This window comes from Bombina bombina, chromosome 6 (genome assembly GCF_027579735.1).
Source record: "Bombina bombina isolate aBomBom1 chromosome 6, aBomBom1.pri, whole genome shotgun sequence".
NCBI classification, from domain to species: domain Eukaryota; kingdom Metazoa; phylum Chordata; class Amphibia; order Anura; family Bombinatoridae; genus Bombina; species Bombina bombina.
In genome coordinates this window covers 868,210,210-868,224,914 of record NC_069504.1, presented here as the reverse complement: position 1 = coordinate 868,224,914, position 14,705 = coordinate 868,210,210, and the positions used below count along the sequence as shown (strand labels likewise).

Below are 14,705 nucleotides of genomic sequence, written 5' to 3'. Positions count from 1 at the left end.
AGGAGTAAATTAGTTCTCCTGGGAGTGGGTAAATTATCTGTGGTGGACAGGAGTAAATTAATTCTCTTGGGTGTGGGTACATTATCTGTGGTGGGCAGGAGTAAATTAGTTATCTTGGGGAGTGGGTACATTATTTGTGGTGGACAGGAATAAATTAGTTATCTTGGGTGTGGGTACATTATCTGTAGTGGGCAGGAGTAAATTCATATTCCTGGACTACTTTTTTTTTTAGCCAGATATTTGTGCTGCATTAAATTTACACTCAAACATTATCTGTTATTAATTTTAAAGCAGGTCCTCATAGAAGCCTGTTATCTGAGGGAAATTATGCACATGATCTATCTGTCATGAATACTGTAGCCTGCATTATACTACTCTGTGCACTAAATATATTAACCATATGCAGGTAGTATGGATTGTGCTCTATCCTTCCTACATTCTTATGTGTGTCTTGTAATCTTAGCCTGGATGTTTAAACTGCCCCTTTTGTGCAAACCTTTATGTCCCTTTAATAAGCCCTCCCTACCTCACATCTATTTCCTCCTGGATCCATCACCAGCCTGTCACTGATAACTCACCTGAACTTTGTTCCATGCCTTATCACTATACAAACACACATTTTCATTCTACAGGTAACGGAGTCAGACACAGAAGATTTAGAAATCAACCATAACACAATCCCAGTACTCTTTTTCCACTGCACTGAGATACTGTTAACAAGGCAAGATGTGTACTGGAAAATGTTCCCGTTTTATTGGACTCTCTCTCCTTCCTATGGCTCTTCTCAACGTTATTGCCAACGTCTTGTTGTTTTTTCCTAATGGAAAGGCATTGCCAACGAATCATATCAGCCTTCAAGTCTGGCTGATGGGAGGTATTGTTGGAGGAGGCCTTTTTGTAAGTATCGTCTTCTGTTATAATATGTATTTATAGATGTGGAATTATGGATAGCCTTTACTGATGAAAGATGCAGGAATGCACAAATAATGAAGAGTTAAAGGGATATTCTCTTGCCAATTATAGCATGTAAATGTGCACTATAGTGTCCCTTTAAAGCTCTAATTGTCCTTGATTTACTGGATGGGAAACATACTTAAAGGGACAGTTTACTCAAAATATGTCTCCACTTTAATTTGTTCCCAATGAACCACTTTACCTACTGGAGAGTGTTACATTGTTTACAAGTATTTCCATTGCCCCTATATTGGTATTTGAAATAGTTATTTAGCCTATGGTATCCCTACCTATCCTGAAAGTTTTGGGCTGTCTAAATACAGCCAGTATATGAAATTACACTCCCAGTGAGGTATAGAAGAGATAAGGTAATAAAATGTTAATTTTCCATTGTTCTCTCCAAGTATTAGTGATTGGTTTACGGACAGATATAAGATAAAGAAGCCGGTATATGTACACAATGTGATAAAGTAATGAGATCTGATTATACCTACAAGCAGCTCAACCCATTTTATTAGGCTGTGGCTTTCAAAACACAAAATCAGCTAATTCATATACACAAATAAGCCTTAAAAAGCAAATCTAATACATTTTATACTCTACAGCTGGTAAAAAAAAGTAATAGGAAACACATTAAGAGAAAATCAATTTTATAGTATACTGTCCCTTTAATCAAGTCCTGGGGTTTCAAGAGCTTTCTAGTAGTCTTCTAGCTACTGTACTCTAATATTTCTATATATAAAATCCCAAATATGCACAATCTTAAAGAGACCGTCTACAATAAAAATGTTATTGTTTTAAAAGATAGATAATCCCTTTATTACCCATTCCCCAGTTTTGCATAACCAACACTGTTATATTAATATACTTTTTGCCTCTGTGATTACCTTGTATCTAAGCATCTTCTGACATCCCCCTGATCACATGACTGTGACTATTTAAAATCTTTTGAGTTGCATTTAGTACTGTGTTGTGTTAACTCTTAAATAACTTCCTGGGCGTTAAAACAATGTTATCTATATGGCCCACATGAATGATAAGTCTTCTGTTGTGAAAAGAAAATACAAAAGCATGTGATTAAGAGGCTGTCTATAGAGCCTTTGAAACAGGCAGAAATGGAGAGGTTTAAATGTTATAAAGTATATTAATCTAACAATGTTGGTTGTGGAAAGCTGGGGAATGGGTAGTAAAGGCATTATCTATGTTTTTAAACAATAACAATTTTTGCGTAGGCTGTTCCTTTAAGACAACTATCACTTAATGGCCTGGGTGCTTGCCTGAATTACCTCCAATGAGAAAGATTAACATAACTCTGAGGAAGGGGTGCGCTGCCATCCTTGAAATGTCATATTAAAAGGATTGTTTAGTGTTGTTTGTCAGTATTTCACAATATATATGTAATCAATAAGGGCCAACATGAGCAGTGTGGGATTTGTATCTTTGGTTCCTAATTTACACAAAACAATTCCATTTACAATAATTGTTTTGAATTTAAAGTCCATATAAAATGTGCCTGCTGTTTATTCAGATAACACCATTAAAGGAGCATTAAACACTAAATGCATTTTATAAGCAAAGCATCAAGGTTATTCCGCGTCTCCTGCTAATCACGCGGGTGCCGCCATATTGAAATTTACGTGTGCAGCAACTCTCCTTCAGATACCTCCAGTGTAACCTAAGTTCCAAAATGGCGGCACCCATATTTAGAAGGAGGTGCATGAAATGTATTTATTTTTTAATGTCCCTTTAAGTTCCAATCTCAATTATATTACAATCATATTAAATAAAAAATATCTTCAACTGAAAAGTATAAATAGGTAATGTTGCCAAGTTAACTATATGAAACCTTTCAAGAGTGAAGCTAGGCTTAAATGGATACTAAACCCAATTTTTTTTTCTTTCATGATTCAGATAAAGCATGCAATTTTAAGCAACTTTCTAATTTACTCCTATTATCACTTTTTTCTTTGTTCTCTTGCTATCTTTATTTGAAAAAGAAGGCATCTAAGCTAAGAAGACCCTGGACAGCATTTTTCCACCAATCAGCAGAGTCAACCCAGGCTGTGAACCAAAAATGGGCCGGCTTCTAAACTTACATTCGTGCTTTTCAAATAAAGATAGAAAGAGAACAAAGAAAAATAGATAAAAAGAGTAAATTAGAAAGTTGCTTAAAATTGCATGCTCTATCTGAATCATGAAAGATACAATTTGGGTTCAGTGTCCCTTTAAAGGGACATTAAACTCAAAATGTCATTCCCCATAAAGGGCTAGATTACAAGTGGAGTGCTAAAATATTGTGCTCCCACAAACGGCATATTTGCCCGTTTGCTGGCATGTGATAAATAACCAGCCATTACAATTGGCTGGTTATTACTAACGCAAGCTCGAGGTAGCAATTAGCACTCAGGAAATTAACCAGAGATTAGATATCTGGTTAATTTTCTAAAAGTGCCCCAAATGCTCTCAAAATAGAAGGCATTATTTTTTTTCTACCACAAAAATAGCATTTTTTTAAAAATAAAAAAACAACTGCACTAGGCAGTTCTGGGGGCCCATTTATCAAGCTCCGAATGGAGCTTGTGGGCCCGTGTTTCTGGTGAGCCTTCAGACTCGCCAGAAACACCAGTTATGAAGCAGCGTTCTAAAGACCGGTGCTCCATAACCCTGTCCGCCTGCTCTGATGAGGCGGACAGGAATCGCCGGAAATCAATCCGATCGAGTACGATCGGGTTGATTGACACCTCCCTGCTGGCCGCGAGTCAGCAGGGGGCGGCGTTGCATCAGCAGCTCTTGTGAGCTGCTGGTGCAATGTTAAATGCAGAGAGCGTATTGCTCTCCCCATTCAGCGAGGTCTTGCGGATCTGATCCGCACTGTCGGATCAGGTCCGCAAGACCTTTGATAAATAGGCCCCTTGGAGTTTTAAAGTTGGCTGGTGTGGGGTGCTAGAAAAAAAAACTGCATTTAAAATTGTCTTTACATTGCGGTCTATGGGAACTGTGTGTTCCCAGTAAATATATACAGTATGTATATGCTTATATGTGATAAAGCACTGGTAAGGATATGTGATCTTCAGGAATCCAGAAGTTGAAGTCCTTGTAAGAAAAGGAAATAACAACAAATAGTGAAGTCCTGTATACACAGATTCTATAAGAAAGAGGTGGAAATATCTACTCATACTCTTGGGGGCTATAACTTAGCTCTCAGAAAAAACGGCTCATGTGTTAAAGGGACAGTAAAGTCCAAATTAAACTTTCATGATTCAGATAGAGCATGCAATTTTAAACAACTTTCCAATTCTCTTCCATTAACAAAATGTGCACAGTCTTTTTATATTTAAACTTTTTGAGTCACCAGCTCCTACTAAATGTAGGCTGTGCATAAATGGGGAATGGGTAGTAAAGGCGATAGCTATCTTTTTAAACAATAAACAAATCAAGTAGAGTGTCCATTTAAAAAAATGCATTGAGCTTCCATTATGTATACTCCATTCTTTTCCTGTAATTGTAGTGTTTCACCCAAGATACTGGAGTGCATTCCATGAAATGCAGAACCCTGACACTCTTTCATGCTGCACAGTGATTGGTTGAATTGAGCATTAGCTAATGTATACATGTATGTAACAAATAACATTGAAGGTGCTTTACAAGGGGTGGGTTCTGGGATTGCAAAATAATGCATATTTTTCTAATGGGTCGATTCTAAAGTTTACATTTTTTTTTTTAGTTATTGGAAAAAAGGGATCGGCCTGAGCTGAGCTTATTAACTGCCATGAGATTTGATCTCCACTTTCCAATTGTACCCTGAACTACCAGTAATGACTGTTGATCAACAAACACTGGAACTGATATTCCAAATTAACCCTTTGATGACAGGGTTCATTTGTCTACATCGGAACAATGTTCCGATGTAAACAAATTTAAATCGAACAATTGTGCACGCGAGATTTCAATGATGGGATCAGGTCGGGGGGGGGGGGGGTCCCTATGACGCTAGGCACACCCTCCAGACCGTGATTGCATCCTGAAAGCGCAGTTGACTTCAGGACAGCCAAATGGCTAGGTCGTTCTATTCCGTCCTAAATTTTAGGGGTGACATATTCAAGAAAAATTGGATTAAAAAGTAAACCCAACTAACCTGTACATGTGAGTGTAGATTTTGTATATCTAGCCATGGAAACAAGAAAGGTAGATTGCCCAATAGTTATCTAAAAAAGGGGCAACATTAATCTGACAAGAGTTAATGACATTAAATGAAGGCAAGGTGAGAGGAAATGTGATGGTGGTATTAATACACTGAGGGACTAGGACAGAGGGTGAAGCATTCATTGATCAAGAACAAGGGTGGCAAATGTAAATATTTTTTTCTGATATGTTTTGTTTCCTACCCTAACCATATGTCATGTGAGGTAACTGTAACTTAAAGGGACAGTCAAGTCCAAAAAAAACTTTCATGTTTCAAATAGGGCATGTAATTTTAAGCAACTTTCCAATTTACTTTTATCACCAATTTTGCTTTGTTCTTTTGGTATTCTTAGTTGAAAGCTAGACCTAGGAAGGCTCATATGATAATTTCTAAGCCCTTGAAGGCCGCCTCTAATCACATGCTTTGTATTTGCTTTTCACAGCAGGGGAGAGCTAGTTCAGGTAAGCCCTATAGATAACATTGTGAGCATGCCCGTGGATTGTGGCAGACACTGCACTAATTGGCTAAAATGAAAGTCAATAGATAATAAATAAAATGTCATGTGATCAGGGGTTTGTCAGAAGATGCTTAGATACAAGTTAATCACAGAGGTAAAAAGTGTATTATTATAACTGTGTTGGTTTTGCAAAACTGGGGAATGGGTAATAAAGGGATTATTTATCTTTTAAAACAACAACAATTCTGGTGTTGACTGTCCCTTTAAAACTAATACAGAAGTATCAGTATAATTCCTGCTTAGGTTTATTGGCTGATTAGTACTTTTTGCTGTTGATTATTGGCTGATAGGTATTTCCTTCAAATGCTCATTTGGCTGAGCATGAATATTTTAACATCTAATGAACCTTAGCAGAAAGTACACAATTGATATGGCTGTATAAGCTTCAACTTAATATTTAATGATTTTACCTCACTCGTTTTTTCAGCCCAAAAATCACCATATTTATGTATTTGTCTTGTATATGACTAATACGAAAAAAACTGTTACAATACCAAACATTAAGAATACTAGAAAGTAATTATTGAAACTATGCTTGTGTTCATCAAAAGTTGACTTTGGTGTTTTTATTTTAGTACTTTTTAATCACACATTGATCAAGAATACAGTTGACTCGTCATAACAAGCAAATGAGAAGGCAAAGCTGTAATATGAGAGTAGGCTAACATTTAATATGAACCATGTGACACTTTATGGCCTCAATGCAAATGTGGGTTATTCATTTTTTTTTTTTTACTTTTAATAATTTTTATTTTTTACTTGATTTTGCTTAAAATTGTGTATGCTGAGTTTGTATAAAATAATATATAATAATATATAAAGTTTTTCCAATCCTAACATTCTGAATAATATTTGATGTAGAGGTAAAAGAGTTTTTCATATAGACATTTGTTGACTTCACTACATTTTTTTTATTATTAATAATTTCTGTGTTAGTGGACTGATTGATATAGAAATAAGTCCATGTGATTGTTCCAATTTTCAGGAACTCAACAAACCATACTGTGTATTAGTAGGGATTTTTTTTAATTGTTCCAATGAATAAACAGTGATTCCAATGTAGGTACTCGTATATTAAAATAATTCATTGTGGAGAGATAGATTAATACTATTTTATTTTCCCTGAGTATACAGCGTTTATGATATAAAGATGGTTTTAATTCTATTTATTTTCCATTTTTCTATTTTATTTTTCTTTATTAAAAAACTGTGTTGGCTATGCAAAACTGGGGAATGGGTAATAAAGGGATTATCTATCTTTTAAAACAACAACAATTCTGGTGTTGACTGTCCCTTTAATTTATGGGGAATTACATGTTGAGTTTAATGTGCCTTTAAAGGGACAGTCAACACCAGAATTTTTGTTGTTTTGTTGTTTATAAAGATAGATAATCCTTTTATTACCCATTCCCCAGTTTTGCATAGCCAACACAGTTATAATAATATACTTTTTACCTCTGTCATTACCTTGTATCGAAGCCTCTGCAAACTGCCCCCTTATTTCAGTTCTTTTGGCAGACTTGCATTTTAGCCAATAAGTGCTGACTCCTAGGTAACTTCACGTGTGCAAGCTCAATGTTATCTATATAACACACATGATTCACATGAACTAACTCCCTCTAATGGTAAAAAACTGTCAAAATGCATTTAGATAAGAGGCAGCCTTCAAGGTCTAAGAAATTAGCATATGAGCCTACCTAGGTTTAGCTTTCAACTAAGAATACCAAAAGAACAAAGCAAAATTGTCATAAAAGTAAATTGGAAAGTTGTTTAAAATTAAATTTTCTATTTAAATCATGAAAGTTTATTTTGGACTTGACTGTCCCTTTATAGGGACACTGTACCCAATTTTTTTCTTTCATGATTCAGATAGAGCATGACATTTTAAGCAACGTTATTATTTACTCCTATTATCAATTTTTTTTCGTTCTCTTGCTATTTTATTTTAAAAGCAGGAATGTAAATCTTAGCAGCCAGCCCATTTTAGGTTCAGCACCATGGATAGTGCTTGCTTATTGGAGGCTTACATTTAACCACCAATAAGCAAGCATAACCCTGGTCGGCTCCTATATATCACATTACTGCTTTTTAAATAAAGATAGCAAGAGAACGAAAAAAAATTGATAATAGGAGTAAATTAGAAAGTTGCTTAAAATTGCATGCTCTTTCTGAATCATGGAAGAAAAAAATTGGGTTTAGTGTCCCTTTAAGGCCTATAATGATTGAGTTTTCTACTTTTTTATTATTATTCATGCTTCATGCCTTATATAGGTTAGGTCTTAATTATAAAAAAGCAGCAGAGGGAGGACTGATCTGGATACCTTGGGTAATGAAAAATTAATGCTATTAACCTTAGCATTAAATGACAACAAAGCCAAAATTAAACTTTCATGATTCAGATAGATCATGCACTTTTAGACAACTTTCCAATTTACTTCAATTATTTAATGTGCTTCATTCTCCTGGTATCCTTTGTTGAAAAAGCATACCAAGGTAGGTTTAGGAGCGGCAATGGGAGCTAGCTGCTGATTGGTACATGCCTTTTGTCACTGGCCCAACTCACGTCTTCAGCTCCCAGTTGTGCACTACTGCTCTTTCAACAAAGCATAGCAAGACAGCAAAGCAGATTTGTTATATTGTAAAGTTGTTTAAAATGTTTGAATCATGAACTAAAATTTAAAAAATTGTTTCATGTCCCTTTAGTTGCATTGATATATATGTGTCACTAACCCTGTGTAGAAAAGCCTGCAACACTCAGAGAACTGACCTGGCTGCCTTGGACAGAGCAAAAGTGAATATATTTTTAAGTCTTTACACTTCAGCAGCAGCAGCAGCAGCAGCACTGCGGTCAAATACTCCACAGGTTACATGCACAGCAAACACTACTGCAGCACAGTGGTAACTTTTACTAGAAGCAGTTTTGGTAACATACGTGTAATGCAAACTATGGAATACACTACTGTGCATTTCAAATTTAAAGGGACATAAAAGTGCAAACAGAATATGCTGTAATGTGTTAGAGCACTTTATTATAGCACTATTGATGGCATATAACCCTGTGTTTAACCCCTGCAAAGTCAGCTCCAGAGCAGTAATGCTCTACCGGGAGCTAGCTGAACACAAGAGCAAGAGGCATATTTGAGCAGCCATCTGCCAGCTGTGCATTGCTGCTCCTGAGCCTACCTTGGTTTACTTTTCAACAAAGGATACCAAAAGAACAAGGTAAATGAGATAATAGGAATAAATTGAAATGTCTCTTAAAATTGCATTCTCTTTCTGAATCATAAAGGTTTTATTTTGACTTTCATGTTCCTATAGAGTAGGATGACCAGACATCTTGTTTTTATACAGGATTGTCCCGTTTATTAACACACTGTCCCTTTGTCCCCAGAACATTTTGATGGGACACCAAAAATTTTTTTTATTTTATCATGACTGTTTACTTATTTTATTTTTTTATATATTTTTTATGCACAACGCTTGAACTGGTTTTATTCTTATGTCCATTGCAGAACTATGTTATGCAAATCCTGCAGCTGCTAGCAGCTCTGTAGCCTGGGAACTACAGTTCCCTGCATTCCGTGGTTGTGCACATGTGGAAAGGGAGACGGGAGAAGTCTGTGCGCCTGTTTTGGTGGTGTCTGGTTGGAAAAGGTGCAGGAGGCTGCTTGTGAACAAAGAGTTGAGCAACAGAGACAGAGTTGATCTATAGATAGAGAGTAATTGAACATGAGAGAGCGAGTTGAAAAGCAGAGATAGGGCTGAACAGCAAAGAGAGAGAGAGTTGAACAGCAGAGAGATTGCTGTTAGGGTGTGTGAGAGGTAGAATAAATAAATTTCATATATATAAATCTTCTGCCTTGTATATACTGTTATTTGTATGTTTTCAGCAATGCTGCATGTGAAATTGTTAATTAATAACAGTGATATAAGTAGTAGCTATTACTTTTCATTCACTATTTAATTAATTTAATACGTCCAAAACCTAGTCCTATAATTCATCCTTTTCATTTTTAGTATGTTGCGTATCGTTGATGAAGTGTGATGAAGTGTCCCGTCAGATCTGGTAACCCTACATTAGTGCAGTGGTTCTTAATCTTTTTTGGGCTTTATTTAGAAACTATGGACCCGGAGATGGGTTTTTATAATATTTTATATCATATATTACATATAGAAATTTTAATAAAGAAAATGTTTTAGTAACAATATTGATTAAAACATTCATATGTGAATTACAACTGAAGAATAGAATACAAATAACAAGTCACAATCTCATATCTAGTTCTACATTCATCTAAATGTGGCACCAATAGGAGAAGTGCAGATCTAGAAACATACAGAGCTATAATAGCTTACCCTATGAAACTCCTTAATGGTTATGGGACAACCAGACTTGGGCTCCTTGCCTAGTTGTCACTTAGAGGGTTATAGCTGCACCTCCACTGACTAATCCCATAAATATGAAACAAATGTCCGGGGATAGCTCTGCAAATCTTTAGTTTAGCAGAGAACTACCTTGTATTTCAGGAAGTATCAGAGCAGATTAGAAAGTTCAGAAGCAGATGCTACCAACCCAGTAGTAAAAATAATGTAAGCTTGTAATATAATTGCTTCAGCATTGTTCCAAAGGAAGGTTGCAATGCCTGGTAGTTAGCTGTTAGAAACTATAAAGATGACTGCATGCCTGTCTAACAGAACGGTGGCCTGGGTGAGGGTGGAATAGCAGTAAGTCTAGAGCCTCCCATATGCTATAAAACCCAGCCTAGGCCACAGGTCTGATCAAACCTACTCTACCTCTCAATGTTCAGCCTGAATAGGAAGCCAAACCCTTATTACTGCTCTCTTTAGTTCTGACCAAGCCACTACCACTGCTGGTTCACTCCTCCCCCAGGCCCATCTCATGCTACTAGCTGAACCAGTTTTACACAGCTCTTTCTCACAGATCAAGACATCCTAGGCACTCTGTTCTGTTCCACTGGGCCTAGCCCATCTTACAAGCCAGGTCCCACTCACCTCTTTCTCTTGCCTCGGCTAAGCTACTTCTACTAGCTAGGCCTTCTTACTCTCCCTCTAACAACACTTACAAATGCAGGTGTGGGCACAGCACTTATTATGAGCATACAGAGGTGGTTTAGCAAACCCCAAATTCAGCAAATGAACAATGTCCTCCAGCTTCTTAGATTTTTTAAAATAGACCTTTAGTCAGCAAAACATTGGTTCAATACAGTAAACAGCAATGTTTCGTGCTAAAACATGCCCTTACTCATGCAAACTTAGGGCTCGATTTATCAAAGCCCCTACGGCTGCAAGTTCTCACAAGAACCTGCTCACCGTATTTAACAAGCAGCGGTCATCAGAGGAGATTGACAGCTCCTACCCATGCGTGATTGGCTGTCCGTGGGCAGGGGGCGGGATTGCACACAAGCGCAAAATAGCGCTCGTGTGCAATGGAAATTTCCTCCGGGGAATATGCGCCCCTGTCCGCCTCAGCTTTGATAAATCGAGCCCTTAATAATAACCTCACCTGTGTTTAAATAGTCTCAAAGTGTGCACAAATTACACTCTCTTATATCATAGCACCATCTAGTGGTAAACACTGAATATATCAAATTACCTTTCTTTATAACATTTTGTTTCATAGTGTGCACACACTGCCATATCTAATTTCATAACACCTGCCCCAGCCTATGTAAACATATTCATGAATAATTTCGAAGAAATCTTTATATATGGAAACATTTGTTTCAAAGAGTATGGTGCCACCTGGTGGAGATTTATTGATGATGTGTTTGGCATATGTTATGGCAACATGGAATCTCTTGAAAAGTTTATTTATGATTTAAATTAATCAGTAAATGGAATTAAATTTACATTAAGCTCTAGGGGAGAATCAATTCAGTTTCCTGACAGATATATATATAAAAAAGTATGGTAAACTATGCACAGATACATTTTTTAAGCCCACTGATAAAAATAATATCTTAAGATTTGATAGTTTCCATCCACCATCCGTCTCTACTTGAATACCTAAAAGCCAGTTGCTACGTGTACAGAGAATAGTAAATAAAGATGAACTTTGTGATCCTAGGTTGAAGGAGATAAATAATACATTTAGGAAAAGGGGATATCCCAAATCCTTAATTGAGGAACAGCTTCAGAAAGTCTGTGAAAACAAACTGGAGGACATTGTTCATTTGCTGAATTTGGAGTTTGGAAAACCACCTCCGTTTGCTCATAAGTATTGTGCCCACACCTGCATTTGTAAGTAATTTACTTTACTTGGGATTCCGTGCACTATTAAGAAAATGGCAAACGAATTACAAGAAACAAATAAAGGTCCAAATACATATGATTTGGATATACTGAGGAAGAAGCATGCAGAATTTGTTCTGCTATATCAGGTTCAAGCACATTTTTTACTTTTGCTGCAAAAGATCTGTGCAGTAAAAGATATGAAAAGGACAATATGAAACAAATGATATTAGAATTACATGCTATCACATTATCTGAATATTTTAAAATCAAGCGTATTCCTAGAGGACTGGGAATGTCTACATGTCCTACATTGTTCGCTGATAGAGAGGATTATTGTGGGAGGTTTAAATAAATACATTTGAATAAATGTTCATTTGATATCATTACCTGGACCATGGAGTACCTGCAGAGGGAGATTGCTCAATATAAATCAACAATAGAAACCGAGAAAGTTGAGCTACAAAAGATTATACCTGCAGAGGAATATAGCAAGATGCTTGAACAAACAAAGAAAGCTGTGGCAAAATATCGTAAAGAATTAGAACAGAGGAAAATATCAAAATGTTTCCGGGATGAACTGGACTATACCAGCGGCAATGTATACAGATGGGCGCAAAGAGCGACAAGGAGAGGTGCATCACAGCCCCGGGGACAACATCAGAAACAGCGGCACATAAAAGCCGTGCATCGGAGGAAACACACAGTGAGTCTTAAGGCTGTGACACACTGCAAGCAGAGCGACGCGCAGCGTGTAGATGCAGCTGTGCACGCTCAGTGTGTCTTGCCTTTTCATCTCTGAGCACTCTGCTGCGTCAGGTTGCGAAGCTAAGCACTCAGAGATGAAATATTTGAACTTCAGAAGCGATGCAACGCGGAGCAAGGCAGCTGCTTTGCCTCGCGCCGCAACGCTTGCAGTGTGTCACAGCCTTTAATCATCCGCCAGAGGATTCAGACACAGATGTGCGCAACAAACTGCATTAAGAAAATCCCAGGCAACAGTGAGTAATGGTGTAACAACTGACTCCCGGCAAGAAGGTAACTGTGTGCATTTGTATAACATGGATCAAGAACAAGACTGTTATAGTCCAATGAAGAAAAATGACTCTGAAGCATTATGTGATAATGATACAAAATATCAAATTGGTCATTTAACATTGAAAATGATTTCTTAAATAAAGGTTTATCTTACTGCTTGATACATAAAGCCAATTAGTTTACAATACAACAAGAATTAAATCATTCTTTAAAATTAAAATTGATGTTTGCAGTGAAAAATATTGTTAAAAAAAAATAATGGGTTCTATTGATAATAACTTTCGGGTAAAAATGTGGGGTTACAAAAAGTGAGTAATTTTAATCCTAATTTCCATGACCACTGTGTGGATACATTCATAAATTAGTTACATATGAGGTTGAAACATTATTTAAATCAAAGGAGTTGAACTTCTTAAAAAGACAGTCATGATATAAAGTGGATAAAGAAAATGTATCTACTTTAAAAGATACAAAAGATCTGATCTTTAAAGGGGCATATAAGGGCGGGGCCCTAGTCATAATGAATAGGGATGACATATTGGTGAGATTGAAAATCAACTTGCAGATAAAGATATATACCAATTAGTTAACTATGATCCCACTCTAAGAGTCAACAAGGAAATTGTGTGGATTTTGGATGAGGTAGTGAAAAATGGAATTATAACATAGGATTTGAGAGAATATTTGAACGTGAAAAATCCTATTAGACCAGTTTTGTACTGTCTCCTAAAAAACCTCAAAAATTCTGAAAGCCCCCCTGGGAGACCAATTGTGGCAGGCATAGGGACCATTTTCAATAATATAGCTACATTTCTTAATACAATTTTACAACCATATGTAATCAATATGACTTTATACATAAGAGATACAAATTATTATTTTTTTCAAAGTTCAAAGAACTAGATCTACAGTCAGAGAAAATAATTTTGTATAGATTAGATGTATCAAGTTTATACACATCTTATTAAACACACAAGTGGAATAATGTCAGTAAAAAAATATGTTAACTTATAATCAATATGACTGCAAACAAATTGAATTATTTTTGAAGTTATTAGAGGTTCTCATCTATGGGAGCTATTTCTTATTTAGAGATCATTTTTATTTACAAAAGAATTGTACTGCAATGGGATCCAATGTTGCCCCAGCCTATGCAAATATTTTCATGAATAATTTTGAAGAAACCTTTGAATATGGAAACAGTGGTTTCCAGGAGTATAGTGCCACCTGGTGGAGATTTATTGATGATGTGTTTGGCATTTGGTATGGCAACATTAAATCCCTTGAACAGTTTGTTTATAATTTGAATTAATCAGTAAATGGAATTACATTTACATTAAAATGAATGTAAAGTTGACCATACTCGCTCATGTAATAGGATAGAAATTAAAAAATTAGGCAGACTTTCATTCATTCAAATTTGTACTATTTATTGATATTCTCAGATTTTTACCTTTTAATGCTCCAACGATAAGCACCGTTCCTCTGCCCACCATATTGCTCAATTGATTGACAGATAACTAATCTGCAGTCCACTAATCGTTGTTTCCCCCCGGGGCATTCAGCCCCTTTGCACTAACGTCACGCCCCAGGGGGAAAACAATGATTAGTGGATTGCAGATTAGTCATCTGTTAATCAATTGAGCAATATGGCAGGTGGAGGAACGGAGGAATCGTTGCAGCATTAAAAGGCAGAAATCTGAGAATATCAATAAATAGTATGAAAGTTTACCTAATTTTTTAAATTCTATCCTATGATGT

General features: G+C 36.3%; 1 protein-coding gene across 1 annotated transcript in view; it reads left to right on the top strand.

The window, feature by feature from the left end:
• Nucleotides 1-614: 614 nt before the first annotated feature.
• TM4SF5 (transmembrane 4 L six family member 5) overlaps nucleotides 615-14,705 on the top strand; it is a 34,324-nt gene continuing 20,233 nt past the window's right edge. The window contains exon 1 of the mRNA XM_053716135.1: nucleotides 615-897. Coding sequence (XP_053572110.1) covers nucleotides 727-897 — 171 coding nt within the window. The 5' untranslated portion in view covers nucleotides 615-726. The remainder of the gene's footprint in view (nucleotides 898-14,705) is intronic.